At 43.3% G+C, this 25,837-nt stretch overlaps 1 protein-coding gene across 3 annotated transcripts; it reads right to left on the bottom strand.

The window, feature by feature from the left end:
- Window positions 1-41: 41 nt before the first annotated feature.
- On the bottom strand, window positions 42-25,825 carry rhbdd1 (rhomboid domain containing 1). Of its 3 annotated transcripts, none has more exons than XM_082966053.1 (7): window positions 25,691-25,825; window positions 22,251-22,714; window positions 21,855-21,987; window positions 15,995-16,083; window positions 7,440-7,493; window positions 2,242-2,361; window positions 42-976 (listed from the first exon to the last, which is right to left on the bottom strand). In XM_082966053.1, exons 2-7 carry the CDS (start codon window positions 22,684-22,686, stop codon window positions 867-869), a joined length of 942 nt encoding a protein of 313 aa, XP_082822179.1. In that variant the 5' UTR covers window positions 22,687-22,714; window positions 25,691-25,825; the 3' UTR covers window positions 42-866. The 3 variants fall into 3 exon arrangements, with proteins under 3 accessions (XP_082822179.1, NP_001133781.1, XP_082822180.1); NM_001140309.1 differs by having other exon boundaries at window positions 25,575-25,744; XM_082966054.1 differs by lacking the exon at window positions 2,242-2,361 and having other exon boundaries at window positions 25,575-25,789.
- Between the last annotated feature and the right edge of the window lie 12 nt (window positions 25,826-25,837).

The raw sequence follows: 25,837 nt of genomic DNA, 5'->3' as shown, positions 1-25,837 counted from the left end.
TGCCAATTGTAAATGGTTATTGGAGTATTATAAGCTTCATACTAGATCAAGTGTAGTCTTTAATGTACTGAATATATTGTTTAACAAACAAGATTATTTTAAGAAATACATCATATTACACTCATGTTAAATTACAAGTTCATTCTCAGATTCCCTCTAGAGCAAAATGTATCAAAATAGAAGACTTAGTTCCCAGATCTATAAAATTGCTGTTTCATATTTGCCAAGAGACAGATACAGTATATTTGGTAATCCTATTATTACATTCAAATACTATAGGACTTAAAATCTTAATTGATACTTGAAAATAATTAAATAGTAGCCCAATACATACGGTAAGAGCTCAATGGCACATCAACCGTGGGGGATAGATAGCACAAGAACGCCGTCATTGGCACCCATTCAATGAATCTGACACTACAAAGTCAACATGTCAAATCCGGCATAATTTGTGTGCTACCAGGCTGACAGTGTGGTTCCTAAAATGCGATTTGGATACATTTGGCTGTTTTCACTGCATAATATTTATACGTTTTCAAATATTTTTTATTATAAAATGACAAATGAAAATACACTCCCCAACAGCTATGAGAGTTGGAGCGCGAGGCTAAACTCCTGCTGTTCTGGTCCCTTGGCTACCACTTTGTAAGAGCGTTAAGCGAACCCGTGCACAGATACTGTGTGTGACAGGGTGAGAGCGAAGTCTTGCATCTTGCTCATCGCAATATCTGAGGTACTGCCTTGTGCAACATAATTTCACTGATTCTACCTTTAACAGTGGACTGAGAAAATACTATAGTTTTTCAGTGTAGTATTCCTTGAGGAAAGAGATTTTTATTCTCCAATAAACCAATAGTCCAGCTTGGTCAGTCAAAGTGGTCAATCCTCTGGAGCCGCCGCCTCCTGATCTCCTCTGCTGTCAGTTCTCCTGGGATGTTGAAACTATACGAGGTTGGTCTTCTCTGAGTGGAGCCCCCTAAGGGACATAAGAACAAGATTTGTTTTCTGAATTATAATGATTGACACATGCAGGTGTTGTGACTGAGGCTGTAGACTTGGATTGGACTGTGGGCACTCATATAGAGGAGTTATTTGACCCAACATTTAGATTAAATGGAGGACTTCAAAAATCTTAAATCAAAAAACATATTCAAGCACTTCCAATTAACTCTATTTTCCAGCACAATTAACTCCATTGTACCCAGGCTTCCCACATCAAAACAAGCTGAAATGAACTACTTTCATTAATCCGCTTGCTCTTCCCTCATATTTAGCCTCATATTGAAGTGTATAAACATATTCAGGACAACCAGGGCTACAAGTACAACACAAGCCCACTTGACATAACATATTGCAAATGTCAATCAAAAAATCAGTTCTGCCAGGCAGAAACCTGATTTAGAAAAAAAAGTATTTAAGAATTCTGTAAGTACAGAAAATGTTTGCTCAATGGGAAATGAATATCCATCTAGTCAGTGACAACTGTGTGGAGTTTGTGACAGCAACTATGTAAGCTTATTACAGTATTATAGACAATATGTCCCGGGATTTCCTATGGTCTTCTATGTAGAAGAACCCCTTACCTTTTAACGACTTGTGTGGCTGAGCGTCATAGAGCATAATAAACGGGTCTTCCCTGTGGCTCAGTTGGTAGAGCATGGTGTTTGCAACGCCAGCATGGTGTGTGCAACGCCAGGGTTGTGGGTTTGATTCCCACGGGGGCCAGTACAAAAAATAAAAATAAATGCATGAAATGAAATGTATGCATTCACTACTGTAAGTCACTCTGGATAAGAGCGTCTGCTAAATGACTAAAATGAAACCATTCAGACTCTAGAGGCGTTTGTGAGATGAACCGCTCCCCCGGACCCCTACAGGATCCGCCCTTATCTCACAAACATCTCTCTAACTCAGCCCCCATTGAATCACACAGACTAATGGTATCAAAAGAAATAGATGAATTCAATGGAGGAATCCAACCCAGAAGTCTGTAGCTCAAACCACGATGTTTAAAAGGGCGTGACAGTGGGACTCGAAAGGTTAAGGGTTTTTATTATTCAAACTTTCAAGGCCTCCGTGAATCTTGATTAAGGTATGCAACTGAATTATTTTATTTTTTTAATGGTTTGCAACAGTGAATGAAAATGTGTGTTTCTTATTCGACAAGGCCAGGTAGTCCCCGTCTTCTTCCGTTTGTTGCCTACTGCTTAATGAACACAACCCAGGCCTGTGTTGTCTCACCTCTGCCATTGAGACTGGCTCTGATGGCTGCCTCGTACTGCTCATCCTCTGATAGACCTCCAGTGTAAGGGTGACCATTCTGGGGCTGCACACGAGGTCCTCCACTACTGCCACTGTATCCTACAGAATCCCCCCCAACCACACACACAATAGGATTACCAAATATATCAGGCTCTTGGAAAGTATGAGACCATTTTCAGAGTGCTTGGTACTACACTGAACAAAAATATAAACGCAACATGCAACAATTTCATAGATTTTACTGTGTTACAGTTCATATGAGGAAATCAGTCAATTGAAATAAAATCATTAGGCCATAATTGATGGATTTCACATGACTGGGAATACAGTTGGTTACAGATACCGTTAAAAAGGATCTCATCACTGTATTTTTGTGCATTCAAATAGCCATCGATAAAATGCTATTGTGTTTGTTGTCCATAGCTTATGTCTTCCCATACCATCACCCCACCGCCACCATGGGGCACTCTGTTCACATTGTTGACATCAGCAATCCGCTCGCCCACACAATGCCATACATGTGGTCTGCGGTTGAGGTCGGTTGGAAGTCCATCCAAATTCTCTAAAACGACGTTCATTATGGTAGAGAAATGAACATTCACTCTGGCAACAGCTCTGGTGGACATTCCTGCAGTCAGCATGCCAATTGCACGCATCTCAAAACCTGAGACATCTGTGGCATTGTGTTGATGTGCAAGATGGCGCCAAAAGACATGGCAGCTCTGCTTCTAGGTCCTAAGCAACTTTGCAGTATTTTGTTTTTGTTGTGTGTCATACGTTTTTACAAGCATTTCACTACACCCGCAATAACATCTGCTAAAAATGTGATTTGATTTGTGTGACAAAACTGCAAGTTTTAGATTGGCCTTTTATTGTCCCCAACACAAGGTGCACCTGTGTAATGATCCTGAGGTTTTATAATCCATCCACCTGACAGGTGTGGCATATCTTGGTAAAGGAGAAATGCTCACTAACAGGGATGTAAACAAATATGTGCACAAAATCTGAGAGAAATACGCTTTTTGTGCTTATGAAAATGTTCTGGTATCTTTAATTTCAGCTCATTAAACATGGGACATACATGTTGCATTTATATTTTTGTTCAGTGTATATTGCACACACAAACAAAAATAATTCAGACTCTTTACCCATTGTGGAAGCGAGACGTCAATAACTCCAGGTGCAAAATGAGTAGACATACAGTTGAAGTCGGAAGTTTACATACACTTAGGTTGGAGTCATTAAAACTCGTTTTTCAACCACTCCACACATTTCTTGTTAACAAACTATAGTTTTGGCAAGTCGGTTAGAACATCTACTTTGTGCATGACACAAGTAATTTTTCCAACAATTGTTTACAGACAGATTATTTCACTTATATTTCACTGTATCACAATTCCAGTGGGTCAGAAGTTTAAATACACTAAGTTGACTGTGACTTTAAACAGCTTGGAAAATTCCAAAAATTATGTCATGGCTTTAGAAGCTTCTGATAGGCTAATTGACATCATTTGAGTCAATTGGAGGTATACCTGTGGATGTATTTCAAGGCCTACCTTCAAACTCAGTGCCTCTTTGCTTGACATCATGGGAAAATTAAAAGAAATCAGCCAAGACCTCAGAAAACAAATTGTAGACCTCCACAAGTCTGGTTCATCCTTGGGAGCAATTTACAAACGCCTGAAGGTACCACGTTCATCTGTACAAACAATAGTACGCAAGTATAAACACCATGGGACCACTCAGCCATCATACAGCTCAGGAAGGAGACGCGTTCTGTTTCCTAGAGATGAACGTACTTTGGTGCGAAAAGTGCAAATCAATCCCAGAACAACAGCAAAGGACCTTGTGAAGATGCTGGAGGAAACAGGTACACAAGTATCTATATCCACAGTAAAACGAGTCCTATAACAACAAAACCTAAAAGGCCACTCAGCAAGGAAGAAGCCACTGCTCCAAAACCGCCATTAAAAAGCCAGACTACGGTTTGCAACTTCACATGGGGACAAATATCGTACTTTTTGGAGAAATGTCTTCTGGTCTGATGAAACAAAAATAGAACTGTTTGGCCATAATGAACATCATTATCTTTGGAGGAAAAAGGGGGATGCTTGCCAGCCGAAGAACACCATCCCAACTGTGAAGCATGGGGTGGCAGCATCATGTTGTCATGACGTTGGCCTGTGGGTAAGGTTTATGACCCCCCCCATAAATACCTTTCTCCCTTCCCCTCTCTTACTGACCCTACTGAAGGACTGCTGTCCTGTTAAATATAGAAAGTCTGGGAACATCAAACAAATGGGGAAATGAACCATATTTTGGTAATAATACCAGTTGGAAATATGCTTGATAACGTAATGAGTATGTTTGTCAGTTCGCTTGTCATCTGAGACATTATGATTGATGACAGGACGACATAAACTGTACCTGGGAAAGTATCCACCCTCTAGTTATCAGAGTCACATGGAATTGTTATGCAATTGAAATGTTTGATATTGAAATTGTTTGTTAGGAGATTAAATGTAATTTTAGCTTCCAAATGAGAGATTTGGGTTTTCATAAGGAAAGTGCCCTGCTTGATCAGTGGCCCACCCCTGTGAAGAGGAGGGGTTATAAACGATGAAACACATCCTTCCCCCCTCTCCACTATATAAGCCTTTGACGAAAAGATAACCACGTTGTTCCAGTACGGGAGGTCTGCAGCCTCTACGTTAGAAGGACACACATGTCAAGGACAGAACTAAGCCAACCTCGGCGTGAGCTATGGTATGAACTGGTATGAACTTTGAGCTTATTCACTACAGAAGTGCTACTTCCTAGCCGTTGAGTTAGCAGCGGCCGCTGTCGACGTGGGCTAGGAAAGGACGGACGACGGATCCAGTCTAACAGACGGACGAAGATACCACCACGTATCCAATTTACCACCAGAGACATTCTTCCGAGTAACAGGAAGATCTGTTGGCCAACCCGGCCAGCATCTACGACTAATCTACCGAAGCGCAGCTCAGAGTAAATATTTATTGCATTTTCCTTTTCCAAATGGGCGGTAATTTAGAATGCATAAGATAATGTATTTACGATAGCATAGCTGCTGTTTCTGTGTTCCTAAATCTTCCCGCTCTTTCATTCAAGCCCAACCCCCTTTCCTTTGTGTAACCAGCTTTCATACAGGTTCCGTTCACCAGGGGTGAATTCTGTATGACATCATTATATTCTGTGTATTTGTAATTCTGTGTGATTAGTTTAGGTATTTAGTAAATAAATAATTAAACCCAATTTTGTATTGCTGATTCAACTTGTTAGCCAGGGTTCGTGAAGATAACCAAGAATTTACAACTTTCATTATGAGACTGAAAATAAGACAAGGGTTAATATTGACTGCTATCGATGTAAAATATTACTAAGTATTTTAAGAGTTTATTCGGAAGATAACAGCTCTATAAACGTTCTTCCGTGGTGCCCCGACTTTCTAGTTAATTACATTTACATGATTAGCTTAATCAGGTAATATTAATTACAGAGAAAGAATTTTATAGGTTAGCATGTCATATCACTTAATCCGGCATAGCCAAAGACACGACATTTGGCGCACCCTGTGAGGACTCTTAAACTAAGACGCACGTTGGGTCAATTTGATAGCGACATATGATGCCCCGTGCGAGGAATCTAAAATAGGATGAAGCTTTCATTTTGATTCAGCATATATAAAATTGAAAAGCAGATTACATAATATACCAAGTTTATGATTACATTATGGGAATTGTAGACCGGAATTATTGGTGCGTGTGTGCTCTGGAGAATCGCCTCCGTGTTGTGCTCTGACGTAGTCAGTGGGGAGCATAAGCTATACAGTTCTGTATGAGGACTGATAAAGCTATCTGAGAAATAGCGCGTTTGGCCAAACGCTGGGCTATTTGTGCCTCGCGCGTTTCAGACGCGTGTTGGCTAGGTCATTATTAATTTCTCGAGCGAGGACAAAGAGCCAGCCGATTGAAATTTAGGAGAGATTAGCTTGACCAGCAATAAGTATCTCTCTGTCTCTCTCGCGTTTCGATGCGAGTAGACCACGGTGCATTTCGTTGTTTCCCGCGAGTTCCGGTTAAAACATCGTCAAATATCGCCGAAAAGGGTTTGAACATAATACGTTATAAGTAAAACCTTTCCCTTGCCAAGGGAATCCTATGTTGAGCATTTTTCAGGCATCAAGTAGCATTAGCTTGCTCGAGATGCTAAGCTAACAAAAGGGAAAACAGCCATTTTGTTTGTGCCACATTGTAATTCATCCGACTTGCGGAACGAAAGTCCCGCCCTGGGTACTTCCGTTTGATTTCAGTGTGTGCCAGCAGGGACCTCTGAAGAGTCACCAGTACTATCCTTCAAAAATAATTAGTCAGGTGACACTCAAGTCGTTACTCGTGATATCCATGTCTTATTCAATTGAACTAATAAGTGAAATTGCCAGATTTACATTCTCAAGTGGATCTTTTAAATAAGTTTTCTAAATGAGACATTGTAATCTGTTTTCCACATTAACCTAGATGAATAAACCTCTCAGGTTAATTAAAGTTTAAATCCCAAATAGCCTATACAGGTTTGATTTATCATTAAAATGGATCAATCAGTAAAATTTGTTTTTTTTATAAGTTAGCATGTCATATCACTTAATCCGGCATAGCCAAAGACACGACAATGTTGTGGGGTTGCTTTGCTGCGGGAGGGAGGGACTGGTACCTCACAAAATAGATGGCTTCATGAGGAAGGAAAATTATGTGGATATATTGAAGCAACATCTCAAGACATCAGTCAGGAAGTTAAAGCTTGGTTGCAAATGGGTCTTCCAAATGGACAATGATCCCAAGCATATTTCCAAAGTTGTGGCAAAATGGCTTAAGGACAACAAAGTCAAGGTATTGGAGTGGCCATCACAAAGCCCTGACCTCAATCCTATAGAAAATGTGTGGGTAGAGCTGAAAAAGTGTGTGCGAGCTAGGAGGCCTACAAACCTGGCTCAGTTACACCAGCTCTGTCAGGAGGAATGGGCCAAAATTCACACAACTTATTGTGGGAAGCTTGTGGAAGGCTATGCAAATGTCAGGAACTGTGAAAAACTGAGTTTAAATGTATTTGGCTAAGGTGTATGTAAACTTCCGACTTCAACTGTACACGTAGCTACATACCTGAAGAGTTATTATATGGATTTTGTCTGGCATGGTATCCATTCATCACAAATCCTGTTGGGAGAGGAGACACCTGATCATTTATTTTGTCTAATCATGTAATGTTGTAATATTATACTGTGGTTGGACACATAACATGATTTGTTTTGTTTCCAAATGCATTTAACCTGACATTTCTATGAAAAACAGTGCAGCTTGGAACAAACACCACATACACGTCGTCGTCTTGTTTAACCTCTATGGGACCGGCGGGACGAATTCGTCCCACCTACGTAACAGCCACTGCCATCCTGTGGCGCGATTTTCAAAATCTTCAAAATCATATTACTTCAATTTCTCAAACATATGACTATTTTACAGCCATTTAAAGATAAGACTCTCGTTAATCTAACCACACTGTCCGATTTCAAAAAGGCTTTACAACGAAAGCAAAACATTAGATTATGTCAGCAGAGTACCAAGCCAGAAATAATCAGACACCCATTTTTCAAGCCAGCATATAATGTCACCAAAACCCAGAAGACAGCTAAATGCAGCACTCACCTTTGATGATCTTCATCAGATGACAACCCTAGGACATTATGTTATACAATACATGCATGTTTTGTTCAATCAAGTTCATATTTATATCAAAAACCAGCTTTTTACATTAGCATGTGACGTTCAGAACTAGCATACCCCCCGCAAACTTACGGGGAATTCGCTAACATTTTACTAAATTACTCACGATAAACGTTCACAAAAAGCATAACAATTATTTTAAGAATTATAGATACAGACCTCCTCTATGCACTCGATATGTCCGATTTTAAAATAGCTTTTTGGTGAAAGCACATTTTGCAATATTCTAAGTACATAACCCAGGCATCACGGGCTCGCTATTTAGACACCCGGCAAGTTTAGCACTCACCATAATCATATTTACTATTATAAAAATGTCATTACCTTTTGTTGTCTTCGTCAGAATGCACACCCAGGACGTCTACTTCAATAACAAATGTTGGTTTGGTCCAAAATAATCCATCGTTATATCCGAATAGCGGCGTTTTGTTCGTGCGTTCCAGACACTATCCGAAATAGTAAAGAAGTGTCGCGCGCTTGGCGCAATTCCTGACAATAAAATTCAAAGTATTCAATTGCCGTACGTCGAAGCATGTCAACCGCTGTTTAAAATCAATTTTTACGTCATTTTTCTCGTAGAAAAGCGATAAAATTCCGACAGGGAATCTCCTTTTCGGCAAACAGAGGAAAAAATCCCAAAGGCGGGGGCGGTCGGGGTCACGCGCATAAGCTAGTGTCTCTTGATGGGCCACTTGAGAAAGGCGATAATGTGTTTCAGCCTGGGGCTGGAATGACGACATTCTCTTTTTTCCCGGGCTCTGAGAGCCTATGGACGACGTGGGAAGTGTCACGTTAGAGCAGAGATCCTTAGTAAATGATAGAGATGGCAAAGAAGTTCCAGAAATGGTCAGACAGGCCACTTCCTGTAAAGGAATCTCTCAGGTTTTGACCTGCCATTTGAGTTCTGTTATACTCACAGACACCATTCAAACAGTTTTAGAAAATTTAGGGTGTTTTCTATCCATATGTAATAAGTATATGCATATTCTAGTTACTGAGTAGGAGTGGTAACCAGATTAAATCGGGTATGTTTTTTATCCAGCCGTGTCAATGCTGCCCCCTAGCCCTAACAGGTTAAAGAAGGACAAAACCACTGTGGTTTGGACAGGCAAAAAAAATCTAAAGACAAAAAACATACACACAGACTAAGGGCGACTTTTTCAACCATGCTTTTGTAGCCGATGTGAAATGGCTAGCTAGATAGCGTTGACGTCACCCGCTCTGAAACTTGCTTCGCAAGGGCCGCAGCTGTGACGAGTAACAATGCTATGTGGGTGACAGTTGTCGATGTTCCAAGGGTCCCTGGTTGGAGCTCAGGTTGGGGAAAGGAGAGGCATAGAAGCAACACTGTTACAATGCTTTAGAGAGTATCCTAAAATATAGCATCATCGTCTGATTTGGAAATCAGTCTGACTAAAATCTCAAATTGCCCGCTTGACACAAACTGCCATGAAGGTCATGGGTGTGAGTCAGCATTTGTCCCTGCAGCCCATTTTTGAACAAGCCTTTATCAGGCAAGCCCAGAAAATTATTTCAGACCACTCCCATGTACTCCACTCGGAGTATCAGCTTCTCCCCTCAGGCAGATGCTATAGGGTTCCCCTACATGTAAGCTGAACTGTCACGACACTCCTCGACCGGGCAGCGCTCGGCGGTCGTCGTCGCCGGCCTACTAGCTGCCATCGATCCTTTTTGTTTCACTTTCTGTTGGTTAGGTCTAGGTAGGCACGCACCTGTTTTGGTTTAGTTATTAGTAGGGGGGGGTATTTAGTCTAGCAAGGTATGTCTGTGTTTGTGCGTGATTATTTTCGTCAGGTTGTACGTCTGAGGAACAGGTGTTTTTCCGATCTGCCTGTAGGTTTTAAGGCAGTGTGTTTTGGGCTGCGTCCCTACGCTGTGTTCGGGCTGTTTATGGGTATTTGTTTTATCTTGCCCTGCCCTACCTGTTTTTGGCAAGCGTGGATTATTTATTAAAAAGAAACGAGTGTTCACGGACTTGTGTCTCCTGCGCCTGACTTCAACCCTCCTGCTTCCTTGAGCAGTCTGACAGAATCACGCACCAACTGATGGAGTCAGCAGGAGCTTCAGCGCCAACCCCGTCCATGGTGGAAAGAGTTGCCCAACACTCCACCCTGCTCCACCGTCTGGGTATCGCCATGGATCAGGTGTTGGCGCTGGGTGTAAGGGGTTCTTACTCCAGTTGGAGTTATACCTGGCGACCGTTCGTCCCTCTCCCTCGGGGGGGGGGGGGGAGAGCGTCAGCGTCCTCGTCTCCTGTCTCATGGGTAGGGCCCTGGAATGGGCAAACGCCGTGTGGGACAGTCCGGACTCAGCCAGGGACAACTACCCAGAGTTCACCCGCCGTTTTCGGGCAGTGTTTGATCATCCCCCTGGAGGGGAGAGTGGCGGGTGAGCGGCCATTTCGACCTGAGACAGGAGACGAGGAGCGCGCAGGACTTTGCTCTTGAGTTCCGGACCCTGGCCGCGGGAGCAGGGTGGAATGAGAGGGCCCTTATAGATCACTACCGATGTAGTTTGAGGGAGGAGATAGGGGGGGCAGCAGCCAGGAAGACTGGAGGGGGAGTTCGCTCCTGCACCTCATGTGATCGCAGAGGGCACACTGTGGACCGGTGCTGGAGAGACTCACCCGGGAGTCCAGAAGGTAGGCAGAGCGCTCCTTTGACACCTCAGGTGAGTCAGCACCAGCCTCACCCAGAGCCCCCTGTCCGTCACATGTATGTGTCAGTGTCTTTTCCTTGTTTCTCCCCTCACTCCCGGCTTAAGGCGCTAGTCGATTCAGGCGCGGCGGGGAGTTTTATGGACCGTGGGGTCGCGGCTAAGTTAGGGATTCCCCTGGTCCAGTTGGACCAACCCTTCCCCGTGCACGCCCTAGACAGTCGACCACTAGGGTCAGGGCTGGTCAGGGAGGTCACTGTGCCACTGGTCATGGTAATGCGGGGGGGTCATGAGGAGCGGATTAGTCTCTTCCTCATTGATTCTCCAGCGTTTCCAGTGGTTCTAGGGATTCCCTGGCTAGCCACTCACAACCCTAAGATTTCGTGGGGACAGAGGGCTCTTAAGGGGTGGTCAAATGAGTGCTCGGGCAGGTGCATAGGAGTTTCCATCGGTGCGACTACTGTGCAGAGTCCAGACCAAGTCTCCACCGTGCACATTCCATCAGAGTATGTCGATTGGGCTATCGCCTTCAGTAAAACGAAGGCGACCCAATTACCACCTCATCGACGAGGAGACTGTGCGATAAACCTCCAGGTGGGCGCTGCACTTCCTCGTAGTCACGTTTATCCCTTGTCTCAGGAAGAAACAGCGGCTATGGAAACATACGTCACTGAGTCTCTGAGGCAGGGATAAATTCGGCCATCTAACTCACCCGTCTCCTCGAGCTTCTTTTTTGTGAAGAAGAAGGAGGGAGGTCTGCGCCCGTGCATTGACTATAGAGGTCTAAATGCCATCACAGTGGGTTTCAGTTACCCACTACCTCTCATCGCATCGGCGATAGAGTCATTTCACGGGGCGCGCTTCTTCACGAAATTGGATCTCAGGAGTGCATATAATTTGGTGCGTATCCGAGGAGGGGACGAGTGGAAAACTGCATTTAGTACCACATCTGGCCATTATGAGTACCTCGTCATGCCGTATGGGTTAAAGAATGCTCCCGCAGTCTTCCAATCCTTTGTGGACGAGATTCTCCGGGACCTGCTCGGTCAGGGTGTAGTGGTGTACATCGATGACATTCTGGTCTACTCCGCTACACGCGCCGAGCATGTCTCTGGTGCGTATGCTTGGGCGACTGGTGGAGCATGACCTATACGTCAAGGCTGAGAAATGTGAGTTTTCCAAACCAGCCGTCTCTTTCTTGGGGTATCGCATTTCCACATCAGGGGTAGTGATGGAATGTGACCGCATATCAGCCGTGCGTAATTGGCCAACTCCCACCACGGTGAAGGAGGTGCAGCGGTTTTTGGGATTTGCCAATTACTACCGGAGGTTTATCCGGGGCTTTGGGCAGGTGGCGGCTCCCATTACCTCACTGATGAAGGGGGGCCCGGTGCGGTTGCGGTGGTCAGCGGAGGAGGACAGGGCCTTTAGTCGTCTGAAGGTTTTGTTCACAGACGCTCCAGTGAAGTTGAGTCCGGCGGAGCGTAACTATGATGTGGGGGACAGGGAGTTGTTGGCTGTGGTCAGAGCCCTGAAGGTGTGGAGACATTGGCTTGAGGGGGCGCGTCACCCTTTTCTCATCTGGACTGACCACCGCAATCTGGAGTACATCCGGGCGGCGAGGAGACTGAACCCGCGTCAAGCCAGGTGGGCGATGTTCTTTACTCGATTTCAGTTTAACATCTCGTATATCCCAGGTTCCCGGAACACTAAGGCCGACGCACTGTCTCGTCTCCATGACGCCGAGGAACGGTCCACCGATCCCACTCCCATACTTCCAGCCTCCTGCCTGGTGGCACCGGTGGTCTGGGAGGTGGATGCGGACATCAAGCGGGCGTTACGGACGGAGCCTACTCCTCCTCAGTGTCCAGTGGGTCGTAAGTACGTTCCGCTCGGTGTTCGCGATCATCTGATTCGGTGGGCGCACACGCTTCCCTCCTCGGGTCACCCAGGGGTTGAGCAGACAGTGTGTGGTCTTAGTGGTAGATACTGGTGGCCCACCTTGGTGAAGGACGTGAGGCGCTATGTCTCCTCCTGTTCAATGTGCGCCCAGAGTAAGGCTCCTAGGCACCTGCCTAGAGGGAAACTACAGCCCCTCCCGGTTCCACAGCGACCATGGTCCCACCTGGCGGTGGATTTCCTGACCGATCTCCCGCCGTCTCAGGGCAACACCACGATCCTGGTCATTGTGGACCGGTTCTCTAAGTCCTGCTGTCTGCTTCCTTTACCCGGTCTTCCTACGGCCCTGCAGACCGCGGAAGCCTTATTCACCCACGTCTTCCGGCACTACGGGGTGCCCGAGGATATCGTCTCAGATCAAGGCCCCCAGTTCACGTCCCGAGTGTGGCGGGCATTTATGGAGCGACTGGGGGTTTCGGTCAGTTTGACCTCAGGGTTTCACCCCGAAAGTAATGGGCAGGTAGAAAGGGTAAATCAGGAAGTGGGCAGGTTCCTGCGGTCCTAATGCCAGGACCGGCCAGGGGAGTGGGCAAGGTTCGTCCCATGGGCTGAAATGGCTCAGAACTCTTTGCGCCACTCCTCTACCAACATGTTGCCGTTCCAATGTGTGTTGGGTTATCAGCCGGTCCTGGGGCCAAGACATCAGAGCCAGACGGAAGCCCCTGCGGTAGAGGAATGGGTTCAGCGCTCTAGGGAGACCTGGGACGCTGTTTAGGAATCCCTGGAACGAGCCAGGGAACGACAAAAGGCGAGCGCTGACTGGCGCCGCAGTGAGGCCCCCGTGTTTACCCCAGGGGAGAGAGTCTGGCTCTCGACCCGGAACCTGCCCCTCCGCCTGCCCTGCCGGAAGCTGGGTCCGCGGTTTGTGGGGCCATTTAAAGTCCTGAGGAGAATAAACGAGGTGTGTTACAGATTACATGTGTCTCTCTGTTGGTTAGGTCTAGGTAGGCACGCACCTGTTTTGGTTTAGTTATTAGTAGGGGGGGTTATTTAGTCTAGCAAGGTATGTCTGTGTTTGTGCGTGATTATTTTCGTCAGGTTGTACGTCTGGGGAACAGGTGTTTTTCCCTTCTGCCTGTAGGTTTTAAGGCAGTGTGTTTTGGGCTGCGTCCCTACGCTGTGTTCGGGCTGTTTATGGTTATTGTTTTATCTTGCCCTGCCCTACCTGTTTTTGGCAAGCGTGGATTATTTATTAAAAAGAAACGTGTTCACGGACTTGTGTCTCCTGCGCCTGACTTCAAACCTCCTGCTTCCTTGAGCAGTCTGACATGAACAGGTATAAGCACACCTTCATTCCCATGTCTATCAAATACCTAAACAGCAATAACTACTGGGTAAATGGGTGGAATATGTGAATAAATAATCAATAGATTAATGTAGGTCTGAAAATTACTTAAAATGTGTTAATGGTGTTTATTTCAAACTGATGTTCAAATTCAAGTATATTGACGTTCATATTTATTCTTACCTGCGAAAGCTAAAAAGACAGGAATACATTACAACATATAGGCTATTTTAGGTAAATATAGAAGTTGGCCTTTAAGCAACAACAACATCCTCGTTCATAGGCATATGGATTGTCACTGATAATTGTGAGTTGTTTTAGGAAACTAGGCATATGTCGCACGTCACTACTTCACAGGAGAGGCATTTGACCGTAAACATTACATTTTTATTTGATCAACATTTTATACATTTTTGGGGGCAGAAATGCCTTCTGGAACATGTGCCTTAATAACAAACGTGTATGCCATCTGTAAATATGAATTGTTTTTAAATTACGAGCCTAGTTGGTTAAGCGACGGAAAAAGATAGGAACCTTCCCGGTAGCCATGATTGGCTGAGATTATGGATGGGATGGACATGCCGAGATCTGAGTTCGGATTGGTCTGCCATGTAGCTCGCTTCTGTCTGTAATGAGCTGCTCAGTATGTGTAGGTAATTCTTTCTAACACAGATTTTTTTTGAAAGACAGCTCTCCACTTTCTGGAGGATAGAGTTTTGAAATCAGTGGAATGCCCGGTGGAAGCAGAGTAGGATTGCAAATGCGGTGGGAGTCGAAAAGAGAACACAGAAGGATGTTGTATAAAACACCTGTCTCCAGATTACATCTTCAAACTAAGGGCAACCATGGCATCCGTGACAGAGAGGGAGAAGTGTTCATCCATGTATACGGGTAAGAGTCTAGTTAGCTGCATTTTCAGATATATGTTTCAATGTTTGTCAGAAAGTTATTTTAATTGCAAGTTAAAGCATACTGTTACCTAGCTGGCTGGCTGGCTCACTAGCTAACGTTACATGTTGTAGTATTCGTATCTCAGAGCCATTTTCATTGCTAGTTATTTAACCTAGCTAGTTGGTTAGCGTTTAGCGAACTGTAGATTCATGCAGGGTAGTAACGTTATGAGTTGGGACTAGATAGTGTCCAAGTTCCAAAATTATCCGATAGAATATCCTGCTATTAATTTGTCACTCACAACCGTAATCTATTTTCTGTAATTAGCTCACCATTAACTTGTAAATATTTTTATTTAACTAGGCAAGTCAGTTAAGAACAAATTCTTATTTACAATGACGACCAAACCCGGATGACACTGGGCCAATTGTGCGCCGCCCTATGGGACTCCCAATCACGGCCGGATGTGATACAGCCTGGATTCGAACCAGGGACTGTAGTGACGCCTCTTGCACTGAGATGCAGTGCCTTAGACCGCTGCGCTACTCAGGAGCCCAATAATGATCTTGTTGTGAGTTTATTTTCCAGTAATAATGAATGACAACCTTACAGACATGTTGATAGATGTAGTATAAACAAGCCTTTAGACTTTAGCACATGGCCTCACATGTGAATCTGTAAAGAGATGGGTGGGGCTAAGGCTTAAGAGGGTGTGAACGCTCTTCTACGGTACATTTATCAACTTTCCAAGCAGAATTACTTTCCCTCTGTTCCTCAAATGTAGTGTATGATATACCATTTTCTAGCTCTCTCTACTTTTTTATTCATTGTAAAAAACACCATTTCAAATTTTGCTACATAAGACCGAAATGAGCCGGTCGGTCACATTTGTCCCCATTTTAATCTTGTCTCTTAGCCTCTTGATAAAGTCATAAAAAGTAATATATACTTTGTGGAAATCACATTTTGTGCTCCACCTACAGAGGTCCAAAGTTGTACAGGATCCGTGCACACACAAATGCAGGTGAGACAAAAATACCAAACTCGTCATTGCACAGGTTTTTTAGCTTGTTGCGCATGTTTTAGTGAGAGGAAAACATTGCCCACAGACACACACACAAACCTGCAATTGTTCTCATGATGATCTTCAGAGGACCAGCGGTGTAGAGAAGCCCCACCAGGATGCCTGCCAGGTGTCCCACAAAAGAGGTCCTGCACAGAAGAACGTGTTATGAGTTACCACCTGGCTACAACACACACACACGACTCCATAATTAAATGACTCTCAGACCATGAGAAACAAGATTCTCTGGTCTGATGAAACCAAGATTGAACTCTTTGGCCTGAATGTCAAGCAAGACGTCTGGAGGAAACCTGGCACCATCCCTATGGTGAAGCATGGTGGTGGCAGCATCATGCCTTGGGGATGTTTTTCAGCGGGAGGGACTGGGAGACTAGTCAGGATCAAGGGAAAGATGAACGGAGCAAAGTACAGACAGAACCTTGATGAAGAGCGCTCTGGACCTCAGACTGGGGCAAGGTTCACCTTCCAACAGGACAACGATCCTAAGCACACAGCCAAGACAACGCAGGTGTGGCTTTGGGACAAGTCTCTGAATATCCTTGAGTGGCTCAGCCAGAGCCCGGACTTGAACCCGATCGAACATCTCTGGAGAGACCTGAAAATAGCTGCGCAGCGACGCTCCCCATCCAATCTGACAGAGTTTGAGAGGATCTGCAGAGAAGAATGGGAGAAACTCCCAAATACAAGGGAGAAACTCCCCAAATACAAGTGTGCCAAGCTTGTAGCGTAATACCCAAAAAGACTCAAGGCTGTAATCACTACCAAAGGTGCTTCAACAAAGTACTGAGTAAAGTGTCTGAATACTTATCTAATGTAATATTTCTGTTCGTTTTTTTTGTTTTTATTTCCAAAAATGTCTAAAAATATGTTTTTGCTTTGTCATTATGGGGTATAGTGTGTAGATTGATGAAGGTGGAAAAAACGATTTTATCAATTTTAGAATCAGGCTGTAACGTAACAAAATGTGGTAAAAGTCAAGGGGTCTGAATATTTTCCAAATGCACTGTATTTCAAGATGTTGTGGTGTCACGATCGTCGTAATAACATTCGGACCAAAGCCCAGTGTGATATGGGTTCCACATGTTTATTGAATGAAACGCACAAAAACAATAAAGAACAAATGAAACGTGAAGCAAATGAAGTGCTCACAGGTAACTACACTTAACCTCTTGAGGATACCCTAGGATAGGGGGCGCCACAGCGCATTTTGAAAAAAAATCGTTCCCATTTTCAACGGCCTACTAATCAAACTCAGAAGATAGGGCATGCATATACTTATTATATATGGATAGAAAACACTCTAAAGTTTCTAAAACTGTTTGAATGGTGTCTGTGAGTATAACAGAACTCATTTGGCAGGCAAAACCCTGAGACATTTTCTGACAGGAAGTGGATACCTGATGTGTTGTATTGAGTTCTAACCTATCCCATTGAAAAACACAGGGGTTTAGGAATATTTTGGCACTTCCTATTGCTTCCACTAGATGTCGCCAGTCCTTTCACAGTGGTTTGAGCCTTATAGAGTCAAAACTCAGTGAATGACAGGAGTTTGAAATTGGTCACAGGGGATGGGCCATCACCATTATGACGCCGGCGGCCATGTCTGCCCCCACCTTTGGAAACGGTTTTAAAGGCAGTGAAATCATCCCCCTCGAATCTTATTGGCTCTCTTGGTGTTAGTGGCCCTGAACATTTATTTTATACAACGTTTGACATGTTTGAACGAACCTACATGCGCGAGGATTGCTTTCAGTATGAAGTGCAGAGCTGCGTTTGGAGAGAGCCATAGGACGCGCTACCAACATCAGGCTAATGGAACGTGAAGTATGGACTTTTTGACCGAAAATACATCTGTTGTGGACCTGGGATGCTTTCTGATGAAGACAACTAAAGGTAGGCGATTATTGACAATATTATTGAAGATGAGATGGTTCATACTGTTGCATCCAAGATGGCGCCGAGCACTGTATATTAGCTGATTTTCTGAGTATCGCATCTCCTTTTATCGCAAAGTGTGATTACCCAGTAAAGTTAATTTAAAATCTGGTATGACGGGTGTTCTCAAGAGATATTCATCTATAAATGTTAGATTGACAATATACATTTAAAAAATCGTTATAGTATAGCAATTTATTGAAACGTAGCATTGTTTACCGGGACGCTTTTGAGGGGAAATTAGGTAGTCAACGTCAGACAGAGATGTAAAATGCTGTTTTTATATATAAATATGACCTTTATTGAACAAAAGAATGCATGCATTGTATAACATGATGTCCTAGGGGTGCCATCTGATGAAGTTTGTAAAAGGTTAGTGCTACATTTAGCTGTTTATTGATAATATGTGATGGAAGTGGTTGGTCGGAAAATGGCTATGAAGCTGCTTTTTACGATGGACTCATCTAATATAATCTAATGATTTGCTTTTCCTGTAAAACCTTTTTGAAATCGGACGACGTGGGTCGATTCAGGAGAGGTGTATCTATAAAAAAAAAAAAAAAATATTTTTAATTTTTGTAAAAAATTATGATAATTTTTTAATGCTAATTGGCGATATGATTTTTCGCTGGATTTTGATCCCGCTAACGGGATCAGATGCTCAAGAGGATAAACAAGATCCCACCAAAACACAGTGGGGAAATGGCTGCCTAAATATGATCCCCAATCAGAGACAACGAAAAACAGCTGCCTCTGATTGGGAACCATACCAGGCCAACATAGAAATAAACAACCTAGATTACCCACCCTAGTCACACCCCGACCTAACCAAAATAGAGAATAAAAAGGCTCTCTATGGTCAGGACGTGACATGTGGATTAGGCGTTCTAGAAGAAAAAGAAACGCACACCTATTAAGGCGAGGTGCTGGCTAGCGGAGTAGAAAACTTGAAAATAAGGGAGAGCCGCACTCTCTAGGAGCTCAGATGCAAAGATTTTATATCCAACGTTTCGACAGCCAAGCTGTCTTCATCAGGGTATGATCACAAACACTGCGAGATGACTCGTTTATATAGTGTCAAAAGACACACAGGTGTCTGTAATCATGGCCAATGTGGATTGGGCATGACATGTGGATTCCCTAGAAATAATCTGAATTAATGTAAACATTACATAACTTGTCTAAAAAAAAGTGTTCTCTTGGCACAATTTACCGGGTACGGAGTAAGTTGAGCCGCGGGACAAGGTAAATTATGTCGCCTACACATTTCTGCACTGAATGAAATATTGCCACTACCTTTTAAAAACCATGTCTATCTTTATTTCTCAAACACAATTCAACACAATCACTTTTTGGTATTTTAATAATTTTAAGCATCTTTTAACCTGTTATGGCTAGGGGGCAGTATTTTCACGGACGGATAAAAAACGCACCCGATTTAATCTGATTAGTACTCCTGCCCAGAAACTAGAATATGCATATAATTACTAGCTTTGGATAGAAAACACTCCAAAGTTTCTAAAACTGTTTGAATGGTGTCTGTGAGTATAACAGAACTCATTTGGCAGGCCAAAACCTGAGAAGATTCTGTACAGGAAGTACCCTGTCTGACCATTTCTTGGCCTTGTTGATTATCTCTATCTATTACAGGGGATCTCTGCTCTTACGTGACACTTTCTACGGCTCACATGGACTCTCAGAAGGCGGCAAAATGCTGAATCGTGGCTTTGCAGGCTCTGGCTGAAACAAAGTAGCGCGTTCGGATAGTGGCTGGTTACAGTACTGTGAGACTCAGGCTCGTGCCCGCGTCGACCGAAAGCTTTGTTTTCTTTCCTCTGTTTAGCTAAACGGAGATTCCCGGTCTGAATATTATCGCTTTTTTACGAGAAAAATGGCATAAAAATGGATTTTAAACAGCGGTTGACATGCTTCGAAGTACGGTAATGGAATATTTAGAAATCTTTTGTCACGAATTGCGCCATGCTCGCGACCCTGATTTACCATTTCGGATAGTGTCTTGGAACGCACGAACAAAACGCCGCAATTTGGATATAACGATGGATTATTTTGGACCAAACCAACATTTGTTATTGAAGTAGCAGTCCTGGGAGTGCATTCTGATGAAGACAACAAAGGTAATGAAACTTTTGTAATAGTAAATCTGAGTTTGATCAGGGCTAAACTTGGTCGGTGTCTAAATGGCTAGCCGTGATGGCTGGGCTATCTACTGAGAATATTGCAAAATGTGCTTTCACCGAAAAGCTATTTTAAAATCGGACATATCGAGTGCATAGAGGAGTTCTGTATCTATAATTCTTAAAATAATTTATGTTTTTTGTGAACGTTTATCGTGAGTAATTTAGTAAATTCACCGGATGTTTGTATGCTAGTTCTGAACGTCACATGCTAATGTAAAAAAGCTGTTTTTTGATATAAATATGAACCTGATTGAACAAAACATGCATGCATTGTATAACATAATGTCCTAGGGTTGTCATCTGATGAAGATCATCAAAGGTTAGTGCTGCATTTAGCTGTGGTTTTGTTTTTTGTGACATTATATGCTAGCTTGAAAAATGGGTGTCTGATTATTTCTGGCTGGGTACTCTGCTGACATAATCTAATGTTTTGCTTTCGTTGTAAAGCCTTTTTGAAATCGGACAGTGTGGTTAGATTAACGAGAGTCTTGTCTTTAAAATGCTGTAAAATAGTCATATGTTTGAAAAATGGAAGTTTTCGGATTTTAGAGGAATTTGTATTTCGCTCCACGCCCATCATTGGATATTGGAGCAGGTGTTCCGCTAGCGGAACGTCTAGATGTAAGAGGTTCAAAGGCTTAACAGGGATTGTTGTCATCTCAATTTTCAGCGATAATGCCTTGCATTACAACCGGTAAGAAAAAACATGAATTTGCTAAACTTGCCATTGGCACAACTTGCCCCATGGCAAACATTTTGACTATATTAGCTAACAGCTGTCAGAGCAGCTCACAGATCACTGCACCTGTGAATAGCCCATCTATAATTTAGCCTAAACAACTACCTCTTCCCCTACTGTATTTATTTATTTTGCTCCTTTGCACCCCATTATTTCTATTTCTACTTTGCACTTTCTTCCACTACAAATCTACCATTCCAGTGTTTTACTTGCTATATTGTATTTACTTTGCCACCATGGCCTTTTTTTGCCTTTACCTCCCTTTTCTCACCTCATTTGCTCACATTGTATATAGACTTATTTTTGTACTGTATTATTGACTGTATGTTTGTTTTACTCCATGTGTAACTCTGTGTTGTTGTATGTGTCGAACTGCTTCGCTTTATCTTGGCCAGGTTGCAATTGTAAATGAGAACTTGTTCTCAACTTGCCTACCTGGTTAAATAATGGTGAAATAAATAAATAAAATAAAATAACAGCTACAAGGATGCAATTTCATGCTAGGTATAAGACCTCATATTGAATTTTTGAGACCCCAACTGATGTATAGAACAATCTTTAAATTATGTACTTTGGGTTAGATACAAGAATCATGAAACCTCTAACACAATACATTAATTGGACCTAACTTGCTTATAACTGTCTCCATGTGGTTTCTTCCTTCACAGACTCCATGAAACGATGACTTCTTCGTAAATATTTGGTCAAACTACACATTTTGTGTATGGTTTCCTAGAAACAAGGGAGGCTCAACTTACCCCACTCTCCCTTATTATCAAACCTAGTTATGTCTGTAAGCTTTCATTTAGAACTATTTGTCACATTGCGGATGATAAGAGACTGTCTAGTGAACTTACAATGAACCTTGGGTCATGTTCATTCGGGCACACAACAGTAAAAAAATATCTAACTAAAATGTGCATTTCTTATTGGAAACTTGTGAGAGCTGGGCTGGGGGAAAAGTATGTAGGCATAGACCATGTGTTTACTGTGCATCTGACTACTCCTGCAACAAAGAAGAACTCACCCCGGTGACGTTAGATGAATCAGCACCAGCTCAACCCAGCTGGCATAGCGATTGGCCACTGGGACGCCCATCACGTAGGAGACACCTCCCGGGTGGTAGTGGTTACTCAGCACTTTCAGAGCGAAAAGCACTCCTACAACACAGGACAGACAGTTCAGTCTCACCATGCCACTCACAGCACGATTGAGGTCAATTCAGTTCTCAATTCAGGAAGAAAATTTACAGAGTTGAAAAACAGAGTGGACCTTTTTATTGACCAACAGAGGCTCATTCAAGTTTAGGCCTGGGGGTTTTCCTGGTCAAAAAACTCCCATGACCCAAACTATTGTGAGGATGGATAGAAATCTTCCTCAGCAGCATAACAGCAAACACACTGACACTATAGCTAGCTAGTACCTGAGAAGCCGACTGCACACTGCATGCTGTAAGAGGGGTCCTGGGTGATCTCCGAGAGCACCATCTCCAGCAGCAGATAAATCACGCCCGTCAGCAGGGAGAAAACAGCCAGAAGCCAGGCGTAGAAGCTGCTGCCAAGCCGGGGCTCCAACTTGACGCCCTTCCACAGGAAGGATGCCATGTTGAAGTACAGGTGCCAGTCGTCTAGGTGGTGCAGCGGCGACAGCACGAGGCGGCGCCAGTCACCACGCCAGTAGGCCTGCTGGACGCTGATGCAGGCCTGGAGGAGAGGTAAGTTGGGCACCAGAAAGAGGTAGACGTTAAGGCCCAATACAGCCAGCGTCACAGGGGGAATGTTCTCCACCCCCACCTGGAAGACCTGGGAGGCCAGGAGGATTAGGCCCAGCTGACCCCCCCCCCTCTGTCGGTAACGCATCCTCCTCACTCAGCTGCGGTAGCTCAGCCTGGAGTGACACACACACATGTACAATTAAATACAAAACCATACAACTTTCTTTGTCCATTGTGAAACAGAGATTTGTCATTTTTTGCATTCTTATGGGGATTTTTAAACATCACACAAGCTCACAGAACAGAACCGCCGAGCGCTGAAGCACGTGAAAATCGTCTGTCCTCGATTGCAACACTCACTACCGAGTTCCTTACTGCCTCTGTAGGCAAAAGCACAAGAACAGTTCGTCGGGAATTTCATGAAATGGGTTTCCGTGGCCAAGCAGCCGCACACAAGCCTAAGATCACCATGCGCAATGCTAGGCGTCGGCTGGAGTGGTGTTAAGCTCACCACAATTGGACTCTGGAGCAGTGGAAACGCGTTCTCTAGAGTGATGAATTACGGTTCACCGTCTGGCAGTCCGACGGACAAATCTGGGTTTGGCGGATGCCAGGAGAATGCTACCTGCCTGAATGCAGTGGCAACTGTCAAGTTTGGTGGAGGAGGAATAATGGTCTACGGCTGTTTTTCATGGTTTGGGCAAGGCCCCTTCGTTCCAGTGAAGGGAAATATTAACGCTACAGTATACAATGACATTCTAGACGATTCTGTGCTTCCAGCTTTGTGGCAACAGTTTGGGGAAGGCCCTTTCCTGTTTCAGCATGACAATGCCCCCGTGCACAAAGCAAGGTCTGTACAGAAATGGTTTGTCGTGATCGGTGTGGAAGAACTTGACTGACCTATACAGAGCCCTGACCTCAACCCCATCAAACACCTTTGGGATGAATCGCCAAACATCAGTGCCCGACCTCACTAATGCGCTTGTGACTGAATGGAAGCAAGTCCCCGCAGCAATGTTCCAACATCTAGTGGAAAGCCTTCACAGAAGAGTGGAAGCTGTTATAGCAGCAAAGGGGGGGGGGGGGACCAACTCCATATTAAAGCCCATGATTTTGGAATGTTTGACAAGCAGGTGTCCACATACTTTTAGTAGTGTACCATGTCTTGTTTTGATGTGTTTTGACTGATGTCACGTGTATTCTAATATGGCAAAAATTTGCTAGCTAACCAACAAATGCAACGATGTATTTGAGAAAAAACAAGTGTTCATAGTGCAAATGTATTTATGTTTTCAATAAACATTGGAGACGAAATATAGTTTACATGTCAGCCAACCCAGTCTGTTTTGCCCCATAGTTGCGCACGCGTCTGTTTTGTGTCTATGGAATAAATACTATAATATTTACTGTAGTTTTTTGGGGGGACTTTACTTTAGTATTAACAGGACCAAAGTCTTCAAAAACACTACAGTGAATACTGTAGTATTGCGGACATGACTGTAGCATACTGTGGTATTTATAGTTTACTATAGTATAAATATTGTAGTAATTTTTTTAATTATATACTAGTAATTACTGTAGTTCCCTGCAATCTGTAGTATACAGTTGTATTACTGCAGTGTTTTTGCAGACTAGTATACACTATAGTATTTTTGTATACATTACTGTAGTACTTACAATAGTGCTTTTGTTTGATTATCTTTGATATAGCAATGGGGGATTTCTCCTTGAGAAAACCTACTCAACAAAATACTCATAGAGCACATTTTCCATAACCTGTAAATAGATAAGTAGTGAAGGAAGGAAGTAGTGAGTGAGTGAGTGAGTGAGTGAGTGAGGTAGGTAGGTAGGTAGGTAGGTAGGTAGGTAGGTAGGTAGGTAGGTAGGTAGGTAGGTAGGTAGGTAGGTAGGTAGGTAGGTAGGTAGGTAGGTAGGTAGGTAGGTAGGTAGGTAGGTAGGTAGGTAAATTGATCAGCAGTCTGAACAGATAGCTCAGCACTTCTGCTCTTTCTGTCTCCTTCAGGAACACATGATATAGTCTATATTTGGCATGTAGGCTTTTCACTTATGGGTGATACAAATTAGGATATGAGGGAGTGGAATGGGCAGGTTATATGCAAACTAAATACTGCCAGGCCCATCCAATCAGATTGAGAGAAAAAATACTCCTCAGCTAAAGCAGCATTTTCCTCCTTAACTTTAATGGCGAGAAGACAAATAAAAAAAATAAGGGAAATATGCATACATTCTTTGTAAAACACAATTTTCACCATGATGCTAGAGTGGCTAATGCCTAGGAATGATAGTTACTTTCTGATTATACACAAAATCTGCTACAATATGTCACTTTTTGTTTGACCTGACAAAATTCACATGTTATAGATCTGTCAATATTATTTAAACCAAGTCTAAGAAACGATAGATCTGTTGTATTTTACATTTAGCAGAAGCTCTTATCCAGAGCGACTTACAGTAGTGAGTGCATACATTTTACTACAACCGTATGTGCGCTAGCTTCAAATTCAATACTTTTGGTTATGGAAAATATATTTCACTTTTACACAGTGCAATGATTCTGACAAATTTCAGTATGTGACAAAACAAGCAAATATAGTGTCAACTATTTGAATTTTAGCAACCAGGATATGGCTGCGCGATTTCTGCAACGTGCATCTATAAGGAGGAAAACGATGCCTTTGCAGCCTGAATGGAGGATGCTTTATGTAGGAGCCGGTCCACTGGGGACATGAGTGTATTTATTACCTGGAATGCACATCCAGTTTAGACGATAGTGCAGATCTAGCGCCCATGCACTACCGGATTCCTAGGCTAAGATTAGGCCTACATTCCTCCTTAAGACTGTCAGAAAGCAGAGCAATAAACATAAAACAAAAGTCAAAATGTAAAGAATATAGTTAGCTAGCTTTCATACCGGAGCAAACAAAAAAAACAGACCTTGACATTCAATCTCAAATGACAGACATAACGTTTTGGTTTATAGCTGGTTGATTTTGCCCCAAAATTGTAACTTACTTCCTGGTAAGGCGCAGACAGTATTTGAATATATCGCTGGTATTGTCGGTCTCTTTATCTTCTGGCCGACAAAACACTTATTAAAAGACCATTAAGGGATACTGGGGTTTACTTACACTTAATCATACACGGTAAACCTTTCATGAAATGTCAGATGAAGAGAGCATGTGATCATAACCATAATAAAACGTTTTGCAACGAAAACGAGCGTTTCTTATTGGACAAGTTCATGTTAGTCCCTCCCATGTTTGCTTCTGTTTGGT

This window comes from Salmo salar, chromosome 20, assembly GCF_965601325.2.
Source record: "Salmo salar chromosome 20, fSalSal1, whole genome shotgun sequence".
NCBI classification, from domain to species: Eukaryota; Metazoa; Chordata; class Actinopteri; order Salmoniformes; family Salmonidae; genus Salmo; species Salmo salar.
The sequence above is the reverse complement of the archived record's forward strand: the minus strand, read 5'-3'. Positions and strand labels throughout refer to the sequence as shown.